Raw genomic sequence first — 24,507 nt, 5'->3', positions numbered from 1 at the left:
AAGCAGATTCCAGATACTCATTTTATCTATAAATAGGTATCTCTAAAAGATAAATAATTTTAAAAAACCCAAGGTTTTCTAAGACCAGAGGTTTTCTAAAAACCCAGAGGTTTCTAAGTCTGTTATTTGTGTATCACTTTGGGGAGGGATTGTCTCTGAAGTATGTGAAAGTTTATGCAATGTTTTGTCTGCATGTGAGTGCATGAATTTGGGTATAGTATCTTTGGCCTTCAGAAATTCTTGGTGGTCCATGACCCACCAAGGGCAAGAACCATTGATAATCAGGTATTTAGGGTTGTATATCAAATAATGGAATAGGCAGGATATCAAGGTAGAGATATCAGCTCTTACAAATAAAAGGGCGAACTTTTATATCAGGTTTAATCTTCCATAGGGTTACATGATGAAAAAAGGCCATAGACGGAAAAACTGGACTGAACGCTGGTTTGTACTAAAACCCAACATAATTTCTTATTACGTGAGTGAGGATCTGAAAGATAAGAAAGGAGACATTCTCTTGGATGAAAACTGCTGTGTAGAGGTAAGGAAGGCTGCTGTAACTTCTTCACAAGATTACCCCGTGCTGCCCCCTGCTGCTTAAGTAGTTTCTCATCCTCTTCCGTAGAGCCTTAAAATAATCCCCAAATTTACATTTCTAGAAAATTGTAGGCATATAGTTGCTTTAATTTCTGAACCAAAAATTAAAGATAGCTGAAAAAATTTTTTCTAATGTGAATTTATTTTCAGTCTTATACTCGTGAACAAAGTATAAAGATTGAATCTAATTTGTTTGAACACTTAAGGAGTCGTTTATTGAATAAAATAGAGTAATAAAAAAAGATAATTAAGTAAAAAAAGTGTTCAGTAAGACAATATTTGAAATTCTGAATATGCCAGAAAATATGGGACATTTTGAATACAATAAATAAAAGAAGAGGTAAGCATTACCTTTGAATACTTTGTGTGACTTTTAGGGCACTTTATTCATAGGTACTAATTCTATAAAGAAGTAAAGTTTTCAAGAACATACATTTTTGAGTTTTTAATTTTTATATGAACTGTTCCCATGTCTGTATTTGTTGAAGAACATTTAAATACCTAAGTTCTCACTCATAAACTCATATATTTTGGTGAATGAAATGGTATAGATATATTAATGCCTTGGGGTGTGCAATGCTCACAAAGGGATCATTTAACTAAACATGGAGACCTACAAGACCCCATAGACCACACTAGTCTGCTCATAATGATAAGGGACAGGAACCACAGGTTGCCAGCCACAGCATCCTAGGTATAAGGAGAGGAACCCACAATAGGCGGATGCAGGAATCACCCTCCCTTAGAAGCCTCATATCCTATAGGAGTCAGTATCTCTTGCAGCAACTCTATAATGTACCTTCCAGGGTTTCTGCAAGGGATATACTCAGGCACAAGAGTGGCTATGCTCAGGAAAGCCCAAACTTTAGCATTCCCAACAGGTGTTTATAGTTCTTCTAGTCTGGATATAGTATACCAATCAGGGTTTCATTGTTACCAAGTAATATTGCCTAGGGAACAGCATCAGTAAATCAGTAATATGCATTTATAGGTATTTTTCATTGACATTGAGTTTCAATGAAGCAGATTTATATAAACAATTAAGATTAAATTGAATTTAAATACTTTAAAATTTTAAAGAACTCATTTTGCTTTCTGTTTTAGTCCTTGCCTGACAGAGATGGAAAGAAATGCCTTTTTCTCATAAAATGTTTCGATAAGACCTTTGAAATCAGTGCTTCAGATAAGAAGAAGAAACAAGAGTGGATTCAGGGTAAGGTAATTTTTATTATTTGCCATGATATACTTGACAGCTCTGACTTTCTATTTTTGAATCTCATGAAAGATGCTAAGGCATTGTTTCTTCATTGTCTATAGTTATTTCTATATGAAAGAAAAACACATTGAGGCCGGGCACAATGGTTCACACCTGTAATCCTCAGACTTTGGGAGGCTGAGGTGGGAAGATTGCTTGAGGTCAGGAGTTTGAGGATTGCTTGAGGTTTGAGTTTACTGAACAAGAGCAAGACCCCGTCTCTACGGAAAAAAAAAGAAAAATTAGCTGGGTGTGGTGGAGCGTGCCTGTATTTCCTCCAGCTACTCGGGAGGCTGAGGCAGGAGGATCGCTTGAGCCCAGGAATGTAAAGTTGCAGTGAGTTATCATGGCACCACTCTTGCTCAGGCAACAGGATGAGACCCTGTCTCAAAAACAAAACAAAACAAATTTTGAGTTCTCTGATTATTTTTATCAATTTTATTTGCATAATGAATTTGTGAGTAAATTATAAGTGGGAGATTTTAGGTTTTATTTATTCTTACTATTTTTAAAAAGTATAGAATTTCCCCTTTTAAAGATTATGAATAATTTTAAAGTGGCCATCTTGAGTTTTTGGTAATAGTAAAACAAAAGAGGAATTATGTAATAGCTTTAGAATACTTGAAGTGATTTTCAAGATTTGTTACGTCCACAAGAAATCATTAGTTTCAAACATCTTAAGAATGCAATCTTTTGAATTAATAAGTTTTATGCTAAAGTATACATTATTCCAAAATTAGTAAAAAATGAAGCACTGTGTGTGTGTATATATATATATTATATATATATTTAATCCTAAATATATAGGAGATTCTGAATATTATATTTTTAGACATAGGTAGAATTGTGTTGTATTGGAGATTATGGTCATTTTTGATATGATTTAAGAATTTGAGGCACGTGTACCTGGGTTTGAATGCTCTTTCCTGGGTCTCTTGGGTTAAGTTGTGAATTCTGTGACTGTTTTCCTCTTCCGTAGAAGGGGGATAATAATAGTACCTACTTTTCAGGGTTGTCGTGAGGGTTAGAAAATAGATAATGACAGATATACTTGCACATTTTCAAATTGATATACATTGCAAACAGTCTAAGTGTCCATTAATTGGGAAATGGTTGAATAAATGATGGTATAGCTGCACAAAATGGTGTACTGTGCAGTACTTTATGTACTGATATGGAAAACTCTCCAAGATAATAAAGTGAAAAAACTCAGACTCAGGAGAGTGGGTTGTGCCACCATTTTTGTCAAAAGACAGTGGAGGACATATATACATATTTATTTGTATAGGCTTAAAATATCTCAGGAAAGATGCACAAGAAACTGTTAGCATTAGTTGCTAGTGGGGAGGGTAACCCAGTATTGGATGATAGAAGTAGGAGGGGGACTTAAACTTTTTGAATTTGAACAATGTGAAAGTATTAGCTATTCAAAAATTTACATTGAAGTAACAAAAATATCAGGAAAGAAATCACATTTCATGTAAAAGTTAGATAATGCATGTAAAGGTATGTATTTTGTTTTATCTTTAAAATAAATGGCAACTACTGTTATCTATTATCTCAGGAAGGGAGTGTATAGGGAGATGGTTTCATAAGACATAGAGGAGGGGGATATTAACCACAGTAGTTTGCAAATCAGATATCAGAAACTTTGAATCTCTGGCCTTACTATGTCTTATTCTTATTTGGCTTTATGAGAATTATAAAGGAGGGAGTTGAAAGTATTGCCATAAGTTCTTAAATTGTGTTCTTTCAATTATACTGACCCAAAAGGAAAAAAAAGAAAAGAAAAAATGTGTGCAGTATTCTCAAATCAAGTATCTCTTTAAACACAGATACAGTTATGGAATTTTGGAGCTGGGGGACTTTATAAATCATTCTTCTCATTTTAGAGATGAGGAAACTGAAGGTGCAAGAGATCATGTGACTTGCTCAAGGTCACACCACTGCTGAGTGGCAAAATCACAATCTACACTGGGCCTTCTGCTTTCCTGTCTGGTTTTCCTCCCACTATGCTATTTGCATGTTAGGGTTGCAAAGAATAAAGAATATTTCAAGCTGGGCGTAGTGATGAGCACTTGTAGTCCCAGCTACTTGGGAGGTTAAAGTGGGAGGACTGCTTGAACCCAGGAGTTTGAGGCCAGCCTGGGCAATACAGCAAGACTCTGTCTTAAAAAACAAAACAAAACAAAACAAAACAAAACAAAACAAAACAAACACCTATAGATTAGAAAGATACAGCAAAAGGGTTGTATAAATTGTTTTTGAAAAAAGAATAAAGACTATTTCCCATTTTTTTCTCCTATACCTTTTATAGCCATTCATTCTACTATCCATCTGTTGAAGCTGGGCAGCCCCCCACCACACAAAGAAGCCCGCCAACGCAGGAAAGAACTCCGGAAGAAGCTGCTGGCTGAGCAGGAGGAGCTGGAACGACAGATGAAGGAGCTCCAGGTGGCCAACGAAAACAAGCAGCAGGAGCTGGAGACCGTGAGGAAGGTGGGAATGGATGCCGGGCTTGGGGAGGGCTCTGCATTCCACTCAGAAGCCATCACTGCCTTGTTTAGGGGCTTTGGTCCTTCCAAGACTAGTTTAGTGCAGTTTTATGCAGATGTTTTTTTTTATGAACTGTGTTCTCAGGAAGTGAACCCAGACCATTGGGTGAGACACCTTGGTTTCCTCAGCCCTGAAGGTATGTGGGTCTCAGGGCAGCAAAAACATTTCATTGAATAGGAAGGCATATTTATAAGAATAATGAACATGGTTAAGTTTTGTCAGAGGAAGATGCAAAATTTTATTCTCTAGAGGATGTCAAGGCCATTTTTGGTGACCTGGGCAAGGTCTGTTGCTTTTTAAATTTTCCCTGTTAGCTCCCATCTTCTCTCAGGAGTGCCTTGGAAGACCTTTACTATAGAATTGTGGGTTTTTCTTACTATTTGGAGTGAAAAATATAGTCTGGGTCAGTGTCTCCTTTCATCTCAAGGGTAGAAGGTCAAGTACTATCAGCTGTGTGAGATAGTTGGTGTTCACTGGGAATCTTTGTTCCTTGGTTATGCCACAGTTCTGGGGGTGGTAGTAAGTCCCCCAGTATGTGGGCATGGTCTTTATTTGGGATGCCACTGGTCTGAGCCTGTCTGCCTTGAATCAGTAAGCACCTGCTAACCACAGGTCAAAGACCCTTTTGCTTTCTCCTGTACAAAATCTTTGCCCTGGGATGTGGATAGCCTAAGACCCCACATTCCTTTGTAAACATAGAAATGCCACACTGTGTGCTGAACTTGCTCTGAGTAGACTCAAAAGTAAAGATTTTAAAAAATACTTTTGTAATCTTAGGAACCATGTGGGCATACAGTCTTAGAAACAGATGTTACTATGGCACACTTTCTAAAAGCAGCTCCTCAGTTCTTACTGCCCTTCCCCCCATCACTCTTGCATCATGCCTCTTTCTGCTGTAATACATTTTCTTTAAAAACTCCCTTGATAGGGCACGCTGAGCACCTGCAGTATGCGATTGCTGCTTCCTCCTTTCACTGTACGTACATCAGAAGTGGGTGTTATGAGAGTGGTGGGGACAGTGGGGAGGTGGCACTTGGTGTCTTTTTTTATAATTTGTTAAAATTATAAAATAGTTCATGCCTGGGGAGGAGAGTGTGAAATGTGTGTACAAATAATCATACAGTGAATACCTGTGAAACCACTACCTGCATTAAGCTAGAAGAATATTGCCAATACCTACATTTTAGAAACTCTTTTTCTTTTAATTTTTTCAAATTTATAAATAGTGCCAGGCACAGTGACATGTACCTGTAGTCCTAGCTACTCAGAAAACTGAGGTGGGAAGATTGCTTGAACCCAAGAATTTGAGACCACCCTGGGCAACATGGACCTCATCTTAAAAAAAAGAAATTTATAAATAGTAAAATGTATAATTTGTATATAGTTTCGTGAATTTCTACATGTCTAGATTCTTGTAACCGCCACAGGCAGAATACAGAATATAATTCTAATACCCCGAAGAATTCTGTCATGTTGCTCTTTGTGTTCAGATCTCTCCTCATCCCTAACCCCTGATCTGTTCTCTGTTCCTATATTTTTGCCTTTTCCAAATTTTCATGTAAATTGAATCATGCAGCGTATAAATTCTCAAGACTGGGTTCTTTTACTTAGCATCATGTATTTGACATTCATCCATCTGATGCCTTTTTAAACTCTTAAATTATTTTAAACTCTGCCTCCTGGGAGCATATAGGGGCCCTGTTTTGTGTAATGTGAATTCCATGCCTGGAATCCTACCTAGACAGCTTTCCCACTGCCTAGGTTTATAGAATGAATCATTTAAGTGACCTATTTGGGATTCTTGGATAAGTACTGGAAAATTTTTATAGATCTCAATAATTTTTTTCTTGTCAATAAATACAATTTTCCAATTTTTCACTGAAGCATTCTTAGAAAAACATTATTTAGATGAGTATTTTAATCACCTGGAATTAGGTTACCTGTCTGGGGGTTCTGAAGACTTGACAGGCCTCATTTTAATCAGAAGAAGGAATAAGAAATCATGGTAGTTTTATGCTGGGCACAGTGGCTTTGGCCTATAATCCCGGCACTTTGAGAGGCCAGGGCAGGAGGATCGCTGGAGGTCAGGAGTTCAAGACCAGCCTGGGCAACATGGTGAGACCCGTCTCTACAGATAACTAAAAAAATTAGCTGGGCCTAGTTGCGCACGCCTGTAGTCCTAGCTACTGGGGAGGCTGAGGCAGGAGGATTGCTTGAGCCCAGGAGTTTGAGGTTACATAGAGCTATGATCATGCCACTGCGTCAGCCTAGCTCACAGCAACCTCAAACTCCTGGGCTCAGGCGATCCTCCTGTCTCAGCCTCCCGAGTAGCTGGGACTACAGGCATGTGCCACCATGCCCAGCTAATTTTTTGTATATATATTTTTAGTTGTCCAATTAATTTCTTTCTATTTTTAGTAGAGACAGGGTCTTGCTCAGGCTGGTTTTGAACTCCTGACCTCGAGCAATCTGCCCGCCTCGGCCTCCCAGAGTGCTAGGATTACAGGCATGAGCCACCGCTCCTGGCCTTCTCAAAAAATTTTTATGTATAAAAATATTTTTTTAAAAAGGCATTCCATGGAAAGATTTCCTCCCACTTCTTTCCACCTCCTGACTAGTTTCTACCTCTTGTCCAAGGTAAGCAAATATGAACGTACATTCTTTTTTTCCCATTTGTTTAAAAACAAAAAAGTACATACCAATCTTATTATTCTTTGTCTAGTTTATTTCATGTAATGTATTTATGAGATCTTTCTATATCAGCATAAGGAGGGCTTTTTCGTTCTTTTTTATGGCTGCATAATATCCTATCATATGGCTGTCTTATTACTTATTTAACCAGTCCCCTGTTGACGAACATTGGGTTGTTTTAATAGACAGTGCTATAGGGAATTAAACCTGAGTCATTGTATTTGCCTTCATATATGTTTTGTTATCTCTGTAGATTAAATTCAGAAGTGGGAATGTTGGGCCAGAGAGCACATACATCTATAATTATGAAATCTAGGCTAATGGAACAGCCACCATCTTGAATGTTACTGTTCACTATGCCAGAATAAAAAGTGTTCTGGGGTTTGGCAGTGAAGTGCTCCAGCTCAGAAATGTCATACTGCAGTTCTGTTTACAATATTTTTGCCACAACTAGTCACATGTTACTGACGAGAAGTCACCTGTCAAGCTTACTGGAATTCCTTTATGTGTGGTGAATCATTTTTCTTTTGCTGCTTTCAAGATTTTATTTTTGTCTTTGTCTTTCAACAGTTTTATTGTGATGGATGTGGGTGTGGATTTCTTTGTGTTTATCCTAGAGTTTATTGAACTTTTTGAATGTATAGATTAATGTTTTCCTTCTTCAAACTGGAGAAGTTTTCAGCCATTATTTCTTGTAAACAATGTACTATTATGTAAATATTATTCTTTTTATTAATCTATGTGAAATTCTGTATGCTATTTGGAGTCAGGCTTTTTTTTTTTTTTTTTTTTTTGAGACAGAGTCTCACTTTGTTGTCCAGGCTAGAGTGAGTGCCGCGGCGTCAGCCTAGCTCACAGCAACCTCAAACTCCTGGGCTCGAGCGATCCTTCTGCCTCAGCCTCCCTAGTAGCTGGGACTACAGGCATGCGCCACCACGCCCGGCTAATTTTTTATATATATCAGTTGGCCAATTAATTTCTTTCTATTTATAGTAGAGACGGGGTCTTGCTCTTGCTCAGGCTGGTTTTGAACTCCTGACCTTGAGCAATCTGCCCGCCTCGGCCTCCCAAGAGCTAGGATTACAGGCGTGAGCCACCGCGTCCGGCCTCAGCCATTATTTCTTCAAATATTTTTTCTACTCCTTTCTCCTCTCTCCTTCTGATACTTCCAGCATGCAAATATTGGTGTACATAATGGTGTCCTGCATTTCTCTCAGGCTCTGTTCATTTTTCCTCAATCTTTTTTCACTCTGTTCTTTCAATTGCATAATTTCTATGAATCTATCTTTCTTTGATAGATTTTTCTTGCAGCCCTATTATATAGTTGAGTCCTGCCAGTGAATTTTTCATTTTAGTTATTCTGTTTTCAACTCCAGAATTGCCATTTGATTTTTTAAAAATAATTTCTGTCTTTTGGAGTTTGGGGTTGCTGTGAGCTAGGCTGACACCATGGCACTCTAGCCCAGGCAACAGAGCGAGACTCTGTCTCCAGAAATAAAAATTTCTGGTTTTTTGTTGAGATCCCATTTGATGGAATATTGTCATTCCTTCCATTACTTCTTTAGCATGGTTTCCTTTAGTTATCTGAAAATATACTATTTTTAACAACTGCTTTGAAGTCTGTCTGCTAAATCCACTGTCTGGGCCTCTTCAAATGCAGTTTCTATTGCCTTCTTTTCTTTTGCATGTTTCATAATTTTTTGTTGAAAACTGGACATTGTAGATAATGCATGGTAGCTATTCTGGATACTGATTTTACCCTTCCTCATAGCTTTGGGCATTGGCTGTTATTTTAGCAGGGCTGTTTTGAGTGTGTCTTTTCCTACTCTCTCTGTTAAGCAGTCAGTCAACCTCTGTCGTTATCACACCCAGCTGTTAAAGTTCACTAATTTCAGCTGTGGTCCCCAACATTTTTGGCAACCAGGGACCAGTTTCATGGAAGTCAATTTTTCAGATTGGGTGGGGTGGGTGGGGGAGGTGGACCTCAAGTAGTGATTCCTATAATGGGGGGCAGCTATAAATACAGATAAAGCTTCACCTTACCTCCTGCTGTGTGGCTTTGTTCTGAAGTTTCTTGGAAGACAGTTTTCCTCAGTCAGCACTGGGGGTTAGGGGATGTGGAACTTAGGCAATGATGCTCCGCCTGGTTCCAAACAGCCACAAACATGTACCAGGCCACGGCCTAGCTGTTGGGCACTGCAGCTCTAGGGCCTAACTTGCCCTACAGTCTCATTAACTTCAGGCCCACTTGTAGTCTTTAAGGCCTGTTTTTGAGACTTGTTCCTACTGCCTACGAGCTTGTCTTAGCTGTCTCTGTCCCTGGTTCTCTGTCAAACTTTTTGTCTGCTCTGCGCGGGCTGGTTCTTGTGGAGCTATCAGCCTCTTCTTAATTCCTTACCACCAAAATCTCCATTGTTTTATAGAGTGCCCTTAGGCTTGTAAGTTACACTTTCAAATAAAGTCAGTTCTTTTGGGGAGAGCTTCAGAGCCTGGGTTTCTCCCTGGGCAGAACCTCTGCAATGTTCTGGAGCTGGGGCGGAGGCAGTGGTCTTCTTCTCTTAGAGTGATACTCCTGCTTTATGAGCCTGTCACTAGGTGGAGGTGATGTCCTTTAGTCTTTGCTGCTTGCCTCTCCCGATGTGGAGCTTCTGACTCACAAGTGAGTTGGGACAAGGCTGATTGGGCCCAGTATTCTCAGCCTATCTTACCAGGGATAGAACTTCTGCCCTATGAGTGAAGAGCTGGTAGAGGAAGGGAGCCCCAGACTTCTTAGCCACTCTTGACTAGAGTAGAGTTTCTACAATGTGGAGCTGAGGAGGATGAAAAATACTGTTGGCCTTCCTCCTCCCAGAAGATGTCATAGCCCTAGATGACTGAGGGGAGAGGGAACCCTTGTTCTGGGTTCCATCTGCCTGAAGCAGAGCTTCCTTCTCACTGACATTGTTGAGGAAGAGAAGGGAGTGCATTGTGCCTCAAATGCCATACATGCTCACTGTTCTTACTGAGATTTAGATTTTCTTAGATAAATATTCTCCATTTGCTGTATGCCATTAGGATCATTTCTAGAGACTTTAAATGGCTGTTTTTAAAAATAATTTATACCAGTTATGGTTTTGCTGTGGAAAAGGTCTGTGGAGCTCCTCATGCCACCCTTCTGGAAGTTGAGTTCTGGTAAAAGTTTTAAGAAATAACATGTAAGATGACAAAACTGTACAGAAGGAGCTCAAGAAATAGCTCTCAAGCCTCATGAATGCAGTTGCAACTGAATTTAAGGCTATGACTATATTAAAACTTTCTTTGCAAAATGTTGTTCAGGCTACTCAGTAGTCATTCATTTACTAATTTGTTTTGTATGTTGATTTGACAAATTGTTGGAAGGGAATTCCAACGGAGCTGAAAGTTTTTATTCAATCTTTATTGAATGTTAAGAATGTTTGGCTTCGCCCACATGTTTAAATGTGTCCATCTCTCTCTCTCCCTCTCTTATGTACTCTACTGTAACAATACTGTTTTTCTGTGGATGATTTTTTGATTGAGTAGAAACTAGAAGAAGCAGCATCTCGTGCAGCAGAAGAGGAAAAGAAACGCCTTCAGACCCAAGTGGAACTGCAGGCCAGGTTCAGCACAGAACTGGAGCGAGAGAAGCTTGTGAGTACCTCCTGGCTAGGGAAAGCCACTGTAGTAGCTCACAGAGCCAGCCAGGGTTGGGGGAAGGGGGAAGGGCTGGGGGCTGCTGGAGTGAGGCCATCTCATCAGCTTGGTTCTGCCACTGACTTGCAGTGGGCTATTGGGAAAGTTATGTGTTTATTCATTCATTCATTATCTGATTATTGAGCACCTTCTATGTACCAGGCACTATGCCAAAAATATAAAGGTAAAAGACATAAACCTTTCAATACCTCTAAGTAGAAATTTATGGAATGGGGTGATAAGTGCTTAGTTAGGGTAACTATATGTCCTGGTTTGCCTGAGACAGTCCCTGTCATCTTGGTATAATATTTAATAATTTTTCTTTTCATTTTCAAAAGAGTTCTAGTTTAAAAAAATAGTGTTAGGGCCCAAGGGAAAACTTCCATTTTGCCTGCTGAAGATTTGCTGGAAGATCAACTGACAAAAGGCAGATTAATCACTGAAAAGGCATACAAATTTTTTTTTTTTTTTTGAGACAGAGTCTCACTTTGTTGCCCAGGCTAGAGTGAGTGCCGTTGCGTCAGCCTAGCTCACAGCAGGCTCAAGCAATCCTGCTGCCTCAGCCTCCCGAGTAGCTGGGACTACAGGCATGCGCCACTATGCCCGGCTAATTTTTCTATATATATTAGTTGGCCAATTAATTTCTTTCTATTTATAGTAGAGACGGGGTCTCACTCTTGCTCAGGCTGGTTTCGAACTCCTGAACTCAAACGATCCTCCCGCCTCAGCCTCCCAGAGTGCTAGGATTACAGGCGTGAGCCACCGCGCCCGGCCAAGGCATACAAATTTATTAATGTGTACAAAGAGAGAACCACAGTGATTACTCCCAGGCCACTAGTGGGGTTTAGAAGCTTATATACCATCTTGAGATTACAGAAAGAATCAGGACTTAGATTGTGGCAAAAGAGGTTGTGGTTGGGGAGAGAAGAAGAGGCCCGGCTAGCAAAGGTAGTGGTGGTATATAGATGAAATCGCACAGGCAGCAGCCCTTGCAGAGAACAGATGGTAAATGTTTCTCTCAGATCTTTAAAAGTGTCAGACTCTCAGTTAATCTTTCCTAGATCCAGATAAGGGAAGGCCTCAGAGAAAACCTGGCTGCATCAATACAGATTTTCTCTACAGATGCAAATCTCCACACACCCTCCCCCCAAAGATAGCTACTTTTGTCTGCAACCCCTCTCAACAGCCATCCTAAAATATGTCAAGGAAGTATATTTTGGGTTTAAATATTTTGATTTCCTTCAATGGCTGTGGAAAAAGTAAGCATTGGTTCCAAAACGTTTCTCCTCTATAATGAGCAAAGTTGTGGGGGTGGGGTGGTGTTCTGAAGTCATAAGAACATCTGGATTCTGGTTTACTGCTCTTGGCAGGTCTGATTCATCTTAGAAGCTCTCATCTCCATGAGACCCAAGGTCCAGATTGTTGTAGGTAGTTAGCTGATTAATTGGAACACAGATCTTCTCACCTTGAGTGATACTGCGTGGGAGAGTACTCAGTGCTGAGCCCGTGCCTAAATGTGTGTGTGACGTTTCCTTTACTCACTTTTTATTGCTTAGAGTTGAAAGAGGTATGTTTGTGTTATGACAGAAAAGTGTCTGGAGGAAGGCAGACGTGATGTAAAGAAGCAGTGCTACCCTCAGCCAGAAGGTCTGGCCTGTTTCCTCTCTGCTCCTTCTTTCTGAGCATTGGCTTTCTCTTCTTTTTTTTTTTTTTTTTTTTTTGAGACAGAGTCTCACTTTGTTGTCCAGGCTAGAGTGAGTGCCGTGGCGTCAGCCTAGCTCACAGCAACCTCAAACTCCTGGGCTCAAGCAATCCTGCTGTCTCAGCCTCCCGAGTAGCTGGGACTACAGGCATGCGCCACTATGCCCGGCTAATTTTTTATATATATATATCAGTTGGCCAATTAATTTCTTTCTGTTTATAGTAGAGACGGGGTCTCGCTCTTGCTCAGGCTGGTTTTGAACTCCTGACCTTGAGCAATCCGCCCGCCTCGGCCTCCCAAAAGCTAGGATTACAGGCGTGAGCCACAGCGCCCGGCCTGGCTTTCTCTTCTTTAAATGCTGGATGATCATATGATCTCTCGTGACTCTTATGAGTACGAAGTGAGCTAATGCAAATGAAAATATTTTATAAACTGCAGAGACATAGGCTTACATGTATGATATTATATTTAGGATGGCTTCTCTTTTAAGACAGGGATTCAAAATTCTTTAACCCAGAAGGAGGAAAAAAAACCCCTATAACTTGTTAAGACACTAATTGCTTGCTAGTTAATTGCTTGAGTTCCTTCAGAGCTCTGGAGGTGCCCTAGGGAGGGACTAAAGAAGAGGTAGAGGCAGCCAGGTAAGCACAGGAGACCTGCAGGCTAATCTTTACACCTCCCAGCCCTCCACCGCACCTTTTTTTTTTTGAAACAGAGTCTTACTCTGTTGCCTGGGCTACAGTGCTGTGGCATCAGCCTAGCTCACAGCAACCTCAGACTCCTGGGCTCAAGCAATCCTTCTGCCTCAGCCTCCTGAGTAGCTGGAACTATAGGCATGTACCACCATATATATATGTTTTAGTTGGCCAATTAATTTCTTTCTATTTTTAGTAGAGATAGGATCTCACTCTTGCTCAGGCTGGTTTTGAACTACTGACCTTGAGTGATCCTCCCACCTCCGCCTTCCAGAGTGCTAGGATTACAGGCGTGAGCCACCACGCCCAGCCTACTTTCCCCTTTAACACTCTGACTGCTCTGACTGGGAAAAGGTTCATTGCTTTTAGAGAAGACTCAGTAAAGAGGTTATGGCTTTAAGGTAGAAAGGAATTTAAAGAGTAATTATACAGGGAAACATTTTTTTTCTTGACCTGAGTCTTAAAATATGGAGTGGAAGGGGTAGAAAATATACCAGGGCAGGAACATAACATTCTGGGTTGCAGTTTGTTTTTCCCAGAGTATTTTACTGTTAGTATTGAGTGTGGTGTTCCTGACTCCTCCATCTTTAAAGATTGAAGGACCGGGCCCCACTATCCTGATGGTCTGTGCTGTGGCTATGGGCAACCCCTCCAAATGGAGGGGGAGGGCGAGGGCTTCCCTGAGGAAGAAGTCTACCTGTGTTTAAACATGACCCTCATGTTTATACCATCAGATCAGACAGCAGATGGAAGAACAGGTTGCCCAAAAGTCCTCTGAACTGGAACAGTATTTGCAGCGAGTACGGGAGCTTGAAGACATGTACCTAAAGCTGCAGGAGGCTCTTGAGGATGAGAGACAGGCCCGGCAAGATGAAGAGATGGTGCGGAAGCTGCAGGCCAGGTGCCAGATGGGTTTGCAGCCTTTGCCTTTATGTACTTTGCTTGGGCTAATACAGTTTCTCAGAATGACTAACAAATAGTGGAGAGGGAGGGGTGTCTCAGCCCTGGCTGTGACTGAGCTTGAGGTGTTGTCCAGATTGGGCAGACTTTGGGGAGTTGGCTCACTGGGTATTTCTTCTTCTCATTCTGGGGCACTGGGAAACCCTTGCCCTGGGCCTAAAGAAGGGCCTTATATCTATTTTAGAATAGTTTGGTGGGTATGTTGGAAGGGGTACCCTTAGTCATATTCTAGAATGTCCACAGACCTATGATCAGCTCTGATGGAGAACTTGGCTTCTTTAACATGTTCCAGACCAGAGAAGGCCTTAGGTGTGGAGGCAGGGGCATGCTCAAGCCAGAGTGTGGCCACAGTTTGGGGATAAGGAGGAAATATGCTGTTCGGTCATTCAGGATTGGTGACATTCCTTCAGTAATTACTACTTAAAATCTGAGTTTTAAAAGTTATTTTGGAATCTAGATTTTTTTTTTAGAGCTTTTAAAGTTAGGTTTACTACTTATGATAGTCATGTTCTTAGATGAGAACTCTCAATTTGGGGCCTTCATAGCAGCAGGGAGGACAAAATAAAATGAAGACCCCAAAGGGAAAATTTGAGCTATTTTCTTCTAGCTTCTACCTTGCTGCCTTATTTGCGTTCTTCAAAATGGGAGGGAGGCACTAAAACATAATAACTATAGTAGCACCTGGTCAGTGCAGATATACCCACGCTTTGAGCTGTGACCTCCTGTTTTTGGGAGCAGTTGTGAGATGAGCTGAGATAGATTTTCCATGGCTGCTATTTTATACGTAGAATAGCAAAAGATGTTTGTTTAATTTTTAGGTAGGAAGAAAGAAAACAAGGAGTCTTTTAAAGTTGTATTACTTTGCCAAAAGTGACTTCAAAAATAATTTGGTTTTGAAAATTTAGATTTTATTAAGGAAAAAATTATTTTCTAAACAGAAAATTAAGTGCTTAGTGTATTGCCTGGGATGTTCAGGCCCCACGGGTATGTTTCCTATACTGTGGTATTAACCAGGTTCATGGAACTATTATACCTTCCAGTACCCTTGGGCAGTGATGTTAGCAGAAGATCCACTGCATGGGAAGGTTTGAGTCCCATGTGACTTCCAAAGAATGGCATTCTGTGCGATACTACTCATTTTTTTTTAATTTTATTTTTAATTCTTTTTCCTTTTGCTTTTTTCTATGCTATAAAAGCTATAGAAAAGGAGAAGATACTACTCATTTTTGGAACCACTTGATAATTCATGCTATATTAGGAGTTTGTATATTATCCTTTTGTAGAGAATTCATAGGTGAGATATTCTATATGTATGACTACAGTTTTGAGGGAATTTGATCATGACACAGCCGAGATTGGATCACAAAGGAACCAGATAACTCTAGAAATTACCTGAAATATCAGTTATTCAGTGTTTATGGGTGATGTTTTGAATAAGGGACGATTTTGGATAATTGAAGCCAGTAGTTTTTAACCAGTGTTATATATCAGAATCACCTTACAAAGCTTTTTAAAAATTTACTGAATCAAAATGTCTGTGGATAGGAGCTAGACATGAATATTGCTATTTTAAAAGCTCTGGCTAATTATTTTATACACTCTGATTAAGCAAATAGTAAAACAGTTTTAACCTTTTGAATGCAAATATAACTACTATATACAGCTCTGGACCAGTAGCTGAAAGTACTGCACAAAAATTTAAGTTTTCAGGCTTGCCCGAAACAGTCTATAGTTAACTCTTCTTTGTCCTTTCTTAAAGCAATAACAAGTCATTCTTAGAATATTTAGCATCTCATTATTCTTCTAATGGATGGTTCATTCTCTGTCATTGTTTTAAGTTTCCCCAGAGATAATTTTTATAGTAAATTGTTTAAATATAAGAACTTTGACTTGAGCCATCTGGGTCTTGTGATTTTTTTTTTTTTCCATTAAAATTGAAGTTAAGTTTTGATGTGCAATCCTGAAAGTTATGTAGCCTTTTCTGATGGAAACTCAGAAGAAAACTGCTCATTTAACATTTGCAAGTTATTGGAAAGATCTTGAGGCTGAGCCATAATTTGTCTATTATAACTTTACCCACATTGGATCTGTTAGGCCCAGAAGCATTCGTTAGTTGTGTCTGTATTTCCAGCAACTAGTGTGGTGCCTGGTGCACAGTAAGTGCCCAAGAAATATTTTCTGAATGAATACATGAATCCAAGTTCTACTCTTTGGGGTCACCTGGAACAACAGTTTCTCTTTCAGATGATACAATACTTTCTTTTTTTTTTTTTTTTTTTTTTTGAGACAGAGTCACTTTGTTGCCCAGGCTAGAGTGAGTGCGGTGGTGTCAGCCTAGCTCACAGCAACCTCAAACTCCTGGGCTCAAGCGATCCTGCTGCCTCAGCTTCCCGAGTAGCTGGGACTACAGGCATGCACCACCATGCCCGGCTAATTTTTTCTCTATATATTAGTTGGCCATTAATTTCTTTCTATTTATAGTAGAGACGGGGTCTTGCTCTTGCTCAGGCTGGTTTCCTGACCTCAAGCAGTCTGCCTGCCTCGGCCTCCCAGAGTGCTAGGGTTACAGGCGTGAGCCACCATGCCCAGCCCAGGTGATACAATACTTTTCATGCATTTGAAGGCAGTTGGGACTCTCAGAGAAGGCTCTGGGGTGAGGTCTGGGTTTGATTCCCAGCTCTGGTACTTCTACTGTGTAACTTTAGAGAAGTTATTTCACATGTTGAGACTTCAGTTCCTTATCTGTAAAATAAGGGTAATTGCCAACGTTGTAGGGTTGTTGTAAAGATGAAATGAGATAATGCATGCCAAGTGGTCAGCATAATGTCTGACATTTGTAGTCACTCAGAGCGTTTTGCTTATCAGCAGAACTACAGGATCCAGGAGGAGACTTGGCTTAATATTAAGCAATTCTTTTGAAAAGAGGGTTTCACTTCTGTGATGTGGTTGCCAAAAACCTCATCTAGTCTTAGGCAGCCTTAATGAATTTGAAGTGTCCAGAGCAAATGAGGTAATAGTCTCACTGTAATAATGTGAGCTGTTATTTATTCCTGCACTTGTTAGGGACCAGGCTGCAGAGCTCCCTACTCCCTTGACCTCCGTGGAAAAATTGTTTTCCATAGAACCAGTCCCTGGTGTCAAAAAGGTTGGGGACCACTTACTAGGTGGTAGGCATGTAAATACCTTACGTGCATTATCACCTTTAATCCATCAGTAAACCTTTGATGGTTGGTATAAAGCTGAGGCACAGATAGTGAGGCACTGAAGTCTTTGGTCAGGAGTCTTTTTTTTTTTTTTTTTTTTAAGACAGAGTTTCACTCTGTTGCCCGGGCTAGAGTGCCGTGGCATCAGCCTAGCTCACAGCAACCTCAAACTCTAGGGCTCAAGTGATCCTCCTGCCTCATCCTCCTGAGTAGCTGGGACTATAGCCATGTACCACCATGTCTGGCTAATTTTTTTTATATATTTTTAGTTGTCCAACTAAGTTCTTTCTATTTTTAGTAGAGATGGGGTCTCGCTCTTGCTCAGGCTGGTCTTGAACTCCTGAGCACAAATGATCCACACGCCTCGGCCTCCCAGAGTGCTAGGATTACAGGCATGAGCCACCGTGCCCGGCCTGGTCAGGAGTCTTGTTTGCAAACCACAGAAACCAACTTGTCTTAACTAAAACAATAAAATAATTTATTGGAAGTTTCTTAAATAGTTCACCATTTTCACAGAAAGGCAGGTGGCCAGCCTTGAACGCAGGTGGGAACCAAGGGAGGATGAGTAGCCCCAATTACGTCCCAAACCTGGCATGGGAAGAGTCTAGTGGATGCCACTGATGCCAGTGTTGGTACTAGGCGTTGCCCACGGGAGCTCTCGACATTAAATGTTGCTGCCACCAGCAAGATAAATTCTCACTGGCTCTGCTTCTTTCTGTCAGTTGCTTCAGAGTCAAAGTTCCAGGAGGGGCTTCTGCTCATGCTTCCATTGTGTCCTGGCTGCCAATGGGTGGTAGGGCAGGTGTCTTGCGTGTGGATTCTGTAGTGGGAGGTGGGCCTTGCCTTCCATTAAGACTCCTACTGTGACAGATTCTCTAGACACATGAAGGGGGTTCAGAGGCCGGGCAACCTAAGCATCTGCAAATGTCCATTCCCCTTCCATACTTTTACCACTAGAAGGCAAAAAACAGGGGCCCATCCAGACTTGTTCATGGTTGTATCCCCAATGCCTAGAAAAGCACATAGAAGGCACATAATAAATACGTTTTGAATGAGTAAATAAAGTCTTCACTGGTCAGACATTTTCAGTGTTCTGTTCAGTTGTGGACATCGAACTCCAAGAGATATCTAAGGAGCTGGAGTGTGTCTTAAGAAGGATATTGAGTCTGGAAGCTGGGTCCCCATGGTTAAGGCTTCATCTGTAACGTAGGGATAACACCTTGCAGGATTATTAAGGGGCTAGCAATAATGAAGATAAAGTGCCAGACATGTAGTAATTGTTCAATAAATACTATCTATTATTATCTTGCCTTATATTAGCTCCTTCTCCCTTCATCTTTATTGATTATCAGCTTTTCCCTTGGTAACAGGTTTTTACTAGTTGAAAAATGTTTTAATATTGTAGCAACCAGGCAAATTTCAAAACTTGGCTGTACCACCTGGCAGAGGGGCGACCTAGTAGAGGTCACTTAACCTTTGTGCCTTACTTGGTTCATCTCTAAGATATGAATAGTAGTACCTAAGTTTACCATGAGTATTATACACCATGAGAAAATACACTTGACTCTTAGCTCAGTTCCTGGCACACATTAAGCTATAGCATAAATGTCATTTTTTTTTTCTTCTTTTCAAAAAAGGGTGAAACTGAGAGAGTTTGGAGCAGGGCACATGGGCTACTTTACCTGCTTTGTGAATATGAATTCCTCTGGCTCCTAGTTTCCTCCTTGTAAAATGAGAGAGGAGCATGAGATGACTTCAAATATTCTCTTGTCTAAAATGCCTCCCTCACCTGCTGGGTCAGGGTAGTGACCTGGGCAGGATCTTATCCTGAGACCTTCCCATTGTAGGTTGTTGGAGGAAGAGTCTTCGAAGAGGGCTGAACTGGAAAAGTGGCACTTGGAGCAGCAGCAGGCCATCCAGACAACTGAGGCGGAGAAGCAGGAGTTGGAGAATCAGCGTGTCCTGAAAGAACGTGCCCTTCAGGAGGCCATGGAGCAGCTGGAGCAGCTTGAGTTAGAGCGGAAACAAGCACTTGAGCAGTATGAGGTAATCACACTGGGCCATGCAAACTTGTGTGTTTAAAATAAAAAAGCAAAAACATTTTTCAATAATAGGATATTTGCTTAGCTGTCAGAAGAAAGAGAGGAAGTTTTTATGGGAGGTAAATATATCAGAGTCCAGTCAGAAGACAAATCACACAATAATTTGAGTGGGGAAGGTTTAATATAAAAAAATTAATGTTACAGCTCTTTTAGAATTTATTTAGCTGGTTTTCCAGTCCTCACCAGAAGATTCCCTTCCCCCTCAAAAACTTAATCAGTCATAACCAGATTACCTACTAAGCTGTAAGGACGACTTGAAGAATGCAGGAATGGCAGATGTGGGACCCAGCCACTGCCTCTAAGACTGAGGGAAAGATCCAGGGAAGGAACAAACTGCAAAAGGGTCCCTTGCCCTTTAACCCCAATGCTGTGAGCTAGACCTACTCTTTGGAGGGAGCCCACACATGGCAGAAAAGTGTGCCCAGGCGCTGTGCCAGCAGAGCTCACTGGGAAGCTGCCCTCTGGGAGGTGGCATGAAAACTCACTGTGGGTGAGCACCATGGGTGTCCTGAGTGTCACAGAAGCTCACCAAGTGGAATCTGGAAGAAAAGCCCCTTGTCCACTTGCTCCTTCCGTACCCTCTACTGACAAAGTTTACAGCTACTGCCACCTAGTGAGGGAGAATGATTCTAATATCACCAGCAGGACAGTGAAGAGTGGATTTGGAGCAGAGAGGCAAGTAAACTGTAACTGGCACACAGGATCGTATGCATTCATCTGTAATTAGTGTGTGTATGGTCTGGGTTCCAATCCTGGCTCTACTGTTTCCTCCCTGTGTGACATTTCCACTCTGTACAATGGGGGTTAATAATAGTTCCTGCTTTGGATTTAATGAGATAATCTACAAGCATATAGTAAGGGCCCAATCATTGTTATTTGGTTCTTAAACTACTGGTGTGTCTGCATAGTCCCAAATCCAATTTTTGTTCCAGGGAGTTAAAAAGAAGCTGGAGATGGCAACTAATAAGACCAAGAGCTGGAAGGACAAAGTAGCCCATCATGAAGGATTAATTCGACTGATAGAACCAGGTAACAGACTCCATGAAGTAATATATTTATTTTTTAAAATATTTTTGTTTTATTTGTATATTTGAATTATACTGAAAACACACACACACACACGCGCACACACACACACACACACACACACACACACACACACACACACACAACCTTTTTAGTCCAAATGTTTAAAAACCAAGCTGTTTAGGTAAATTTCTCTTGAATAACTTGCCCTCTAACAGGTAGGAGGCCCCCAGTTAATCCCCTCTGGTATACATCTGTTTTTTTTTAAGCTGGTATGACATTTATGGATATTCCTTAGAAAAGAAATATAGTAGAAACATTTCATTTTTTTCATGTGGAGAAATGATAATGTACATAGAAGAATGCAGTATTTCCTATATTTAAAGCATGTTTGTCTTCTAGGTTCAAAGAACCCTCACCTGATCACTAATTGGGGACCTGCAGCTTTCACTCAGGCAGAACTTGAAGAGAGAGAGAAGAACTGGAAAGGGAAGAAGACCACAGAGTGACTGCATGTGATGGAAGTCACATCAGTTGTGTAGATACTGCATGGCAGGAGAGCTTTATGCTAAAGACAAAAGAAATGGGCTTTGCTGCTTCTAACTCTTCTTCCTTCAGTGCCTCTAATTGGGTCAATATCCTAAGGAAGCTTTCCTATTTATCTTTCTGAAAAGAGAGAGAGAGAAAAAGGCAACATTGTCAAGCTCTTTACTTTCTTTGAAAATTTCTTCAGCTTCTGAAAATTACCTTTTTAGTTCTGTCATATTCTTCTCCGAATGAGGCAGTGTGCAGACAGCACAGTCAACTCCATCATCTGCAGCACTTGGAGGGGTGTGGGGCATAGGTGCTCAGTATCATTGGACAGTCAGAACCTCTTTGGACTGGGTGGTCAGCTTTTTCCTTTGGCAGAATGTTTCCTTCTCCAAGTATGTGTTTTTAAACTAGATTGGCCAGTCTGCTTGCCATTTCATTCCAATTGACATGAAACACCATTGACCACTGGTGCTCTGATGGAGAAATCATGGTGCCGCTACCTTTCCTGGTTGCCCTTCTGGAAGGTGATCTGGTCAGTGGAGGTTTTGTAGCTTCTACTAAGATATTTCTTTCCTATCATACACTGGCTTGTATCATTCCCATCTCCTTTCCCCACACCTCAAAGGAAAACATCCCTTTGCTCATTACTCAAAACCTCATTTTCTCTCTCGTTCTCTCTCGTACTCTCTCTCTAGCAAATGATGTGCTACCTAGTATATGCCAGGCTTTGAGAGGATTATGTTAAGGAGTAGAAACGCTAATTTGAAATAAAAGTTATTTGGATAATTTATCAAGCAGATTATATGCATATGGACAATGGGAGGTTGACTGTATGTCTGCTAGATTGAAAACATCATGAAGATAATGATGCGTTGTTACTGAGCCATGATGTTAACCTTTGTTAGGTGGGGAGCTTTTCTGCCTTTTCCCTCCCTCCATGGGTGACAATAGTGGAACTATCCAATAAAAATAAGTGTAACAGGGAAATTGGGATCATAGTTTCTTTGCATCTGATTTGAAAGGAGTATTGAGGAAGGTTTTCATACATGATTTATCTTTGGATTGAGAATATTATTCATGGTGCCAAGCCTTCCAACACAACTTATAATTTATAAGTGGCAGTAGTAACTCCATGGACAGCAATAATGCTTAAAATTGTAAATAAATTTGGGGATAGTTCAATTGTTGCTAAGAAAAAAAAAGGCTGAATTCAGTGGAATAATTAAAAGTCCTTCTCTCTCTACAAGTATTAAATGAGGACAGAGAATCTCACATGTCTTATGCTAGTGCTTGCATAAAAGTAGTAAGGAAGCTATTCCAAAAAGATGTACACATCTAGAGAATATGGTTTAGGGATTTCAATGTATGTATTTATTTGCATGAGGAGAAACTGGAATATAATCCCTTAAATACCACCACCTTTTATGACTGGAAAATATTTGCCAATGAAATGATCTTTAGAAATTTATCTTAAGGTTTTTAGCTGTTTAATAAAAATGTAATTTTATTTAATGATTTCTGATAGTTGCCTTTATAAAGTTTAGATTATTATCTAAAATATCTTTTGTATTATGTGCCCTCGAAATTTAACAGCTAATTTGGCTGCTGGTTTCTGCTCAGCTCCTTATCAGTATCATTTTATTTAGTAGCTGGGAGATATATTAGATCAAGACCCAGATTAGAAATGGAAACTTTCTTATGGTTTGAGTACACATCACACCAGGGGATTGCAGTATCCCTCATTCCAAAGTAAGAAAAAGAAACTTTACAAAGAAGCTGTGACCTGTGTGAAACCTATGGGGCAGAAACAGTATGGGTTTGGGAGTCTTAATAGCCTGTGCATGGTAGGGAGGGTGGTGGTGGAAAAATGTGAATTTCTACTTTTGGGAAGTGGTGAAATAGGCCCTGTACCTTTGCAGAATGTCCTTCCTTAAACCTGGCTTGAGCCACAGCTACCACTGAAAACATGACCTGGGGCTTACAGGCTCCCATGGACCTCACTGTCTGGCTCTGGGGTGTCAGCATGAGGACTGCCTGCTTTCTGGTCTCATGTGGACTTTCACTTGACCAGGCAGTTCTGTGTGGTTGTGCAGAAGCTTTCTATTTAAAGCATTGGGTTACTGGCTTACATCTTGGCTTCGGTGGCACTATCTCCAGGAGGCAAAAATCCTTTAAAATAGTGCTTTGGCTAAGATAGACGTTAACGAATCAAAGCACAAGAAAGTAAATCCCATTTGGAATGATATTTTCATACTAACTGAATTCTTCTTAATATTTAAAATGGTGTCAACTGTCAAAGTGCTAATGGAACCCGTGGTGGTTTTACTTTTGTAATTACTGTACAGAAAATCTCAGAAGTGTTTGAGTGCTTGTCATCACCAGGCCTTTTTCCTTAGTAAGTAGGGAGGGATATGATCATTTATAGGAATTATTCATGAAAAAATTTTTAAAAATGTATTTTTGTGATATGCTATGTTGAGAGGAAACCAAATATTTATAATCTTCAAACATCCTTATTGAAACACTGTACAATGTAATATGCTCAATTATAATTTTTTGCTAATTTTTCTAAGATATATTAAAAATGTTTTTGTATGTTTTTTTAGTAAAATGGACCCAGTAAGAAAATTAAAATACCAGAACAACATACATTTCAAACTGATTTAATAAAACAGTGGGGAAAAGTTGTGCGTATCTATGTTTACTTTTATATAATGAGAAAGACTTTAGGGACACTTCCTAAAAACACTAGGGTTGGTGTTTAGACTCCAAGAAGTTGACTATGGCCTTATGTTTGGTGTTTGAGTCACTAATGTGGGCAAAACCATGGCTGATGTGTCAGCTCTCAAACGGGAATTTACAAAGATGATTTCTCATTCATTGTTGCTGTTACCTCCAAATCCTCTTACCTCTGTTTTCCTGTATTTTCTTTTTATGCCTTTCAGTTTTTCTTTTACCAGAGCAAACAGTGTTTTTTTTTTTTTTTTTTTTTTTTTTTGGTTTGTTTTGGTTTATGTGGCTACCAAGATAAAACTCTTATTGTGGACTAAGCGGGCCCACTCAATCCAGTTTGATTGTGCATTGGAACACTGATCTTTCCCTTTTAGAAGGAAGGTGGGCGAGAGAGAGAGAACACTAGTTGGTGTTTTTTAAAACTATTCTTTCGCTATTGCAGTGGTTCTCAACTGGTGGCGATTTTGCCCTCCACCAGGGGGCATTTGGCAATGTTTGGAGACATTTTCGGTTATTACGACTGGAGAGAGTATTACTGGCATCGAGTGGGTAGAGGCCAGGGATGCTGTAATATATCCTACAATGCATAGCCCCCCCCCTCGCAGGAACAGAGAATTATCTGGACTAAAATGTCAACAGTTTAGTTGAGAAGGTTGGCGAGGTTGAGAAAACCTGCTCTACAGAAAGGCAAGTTCTATTATGCAGAACACAAAAGGCTCAGGGTTTTCCTTTCAGGAGTTGACTCACCTCTTTTGGTGTAAAT

At 40.3% G+C, this 24,507-nt stretch overlaps 1 protein-coding gene and 1 non-coding gene across 3 annotated transcripts in view; both read left to right on the top strand.

Moving 5' to 3' along the window:
• Window positions 1-23,696, top strand: part of SWAP70 (switching B cell complex subunit SWAP70) — a 70,640-nt gene extending 46,944 nt beyond the window's left edge. For both annotated transcript variants that reach the window (XM_012784022.2, XM_012784021.2), the window contains 8 exons: window positions 395-541; window positions 1,702-1,810; window positions 4,170-4,351; window positions 10,640-10,747; window positions 13,921-14,087; window positions 19,197-19,395; window positions 20,384-20,480; window positions 20,880-23,696. In XM_012784022.2, coding sequence (XP_012639476.1) covers window positions 395-541; window positions 1,702-1,810; window positions 4,170-4,351; window positions 10,640-10,747; window positions 13,921-14,087; window positions 19,197-19,395; window positions 20,384-20,480; window positions 20,880-20,986 — 1,116 coding nt within the window. In that variant the 3' untranslated portion in view covers window positions 20,987-23,696. The remainder of the gene's footprint in view (window positions 1-394; window positions 542-1,701; window positions 1,811-4,169; window positions 4,352-10,639; window positions 10,748-13,920; window positions 14,088-19,196; window positions 19,396-20,383; window positions 20,481-20,879) is intronic.
• Window positions 19,585-19,648, top strand: LOC142870790 (U7 small nuclear RNA). Its single transcript, XR_012919124.1, has one exon. It is a non-coding gene; the product is annotated as a U7 small nuclear RNA (small nuclear RNA).
• Window positions 23,697-24,507: the final 811 nt, after the last annotated feature.

This window comes from Microcebus murinus, chromosome 4, assembly GCF_040939455.1.
Source record: "Microcebus murinus isolate Inina chromosome 4, M.murinus_Inina_mat1.0, whole genome shotgun sequence".
Classification (NCBI taxonomy): Eukaryota; Metazoa; Chordata; class Mammalia; order Primates; family Cheirogaleidae; genus Microcebus; species Microcebus murinus.
This window is presented reverse-complemented; position numbering and strand designations above follow the sequence as displayed.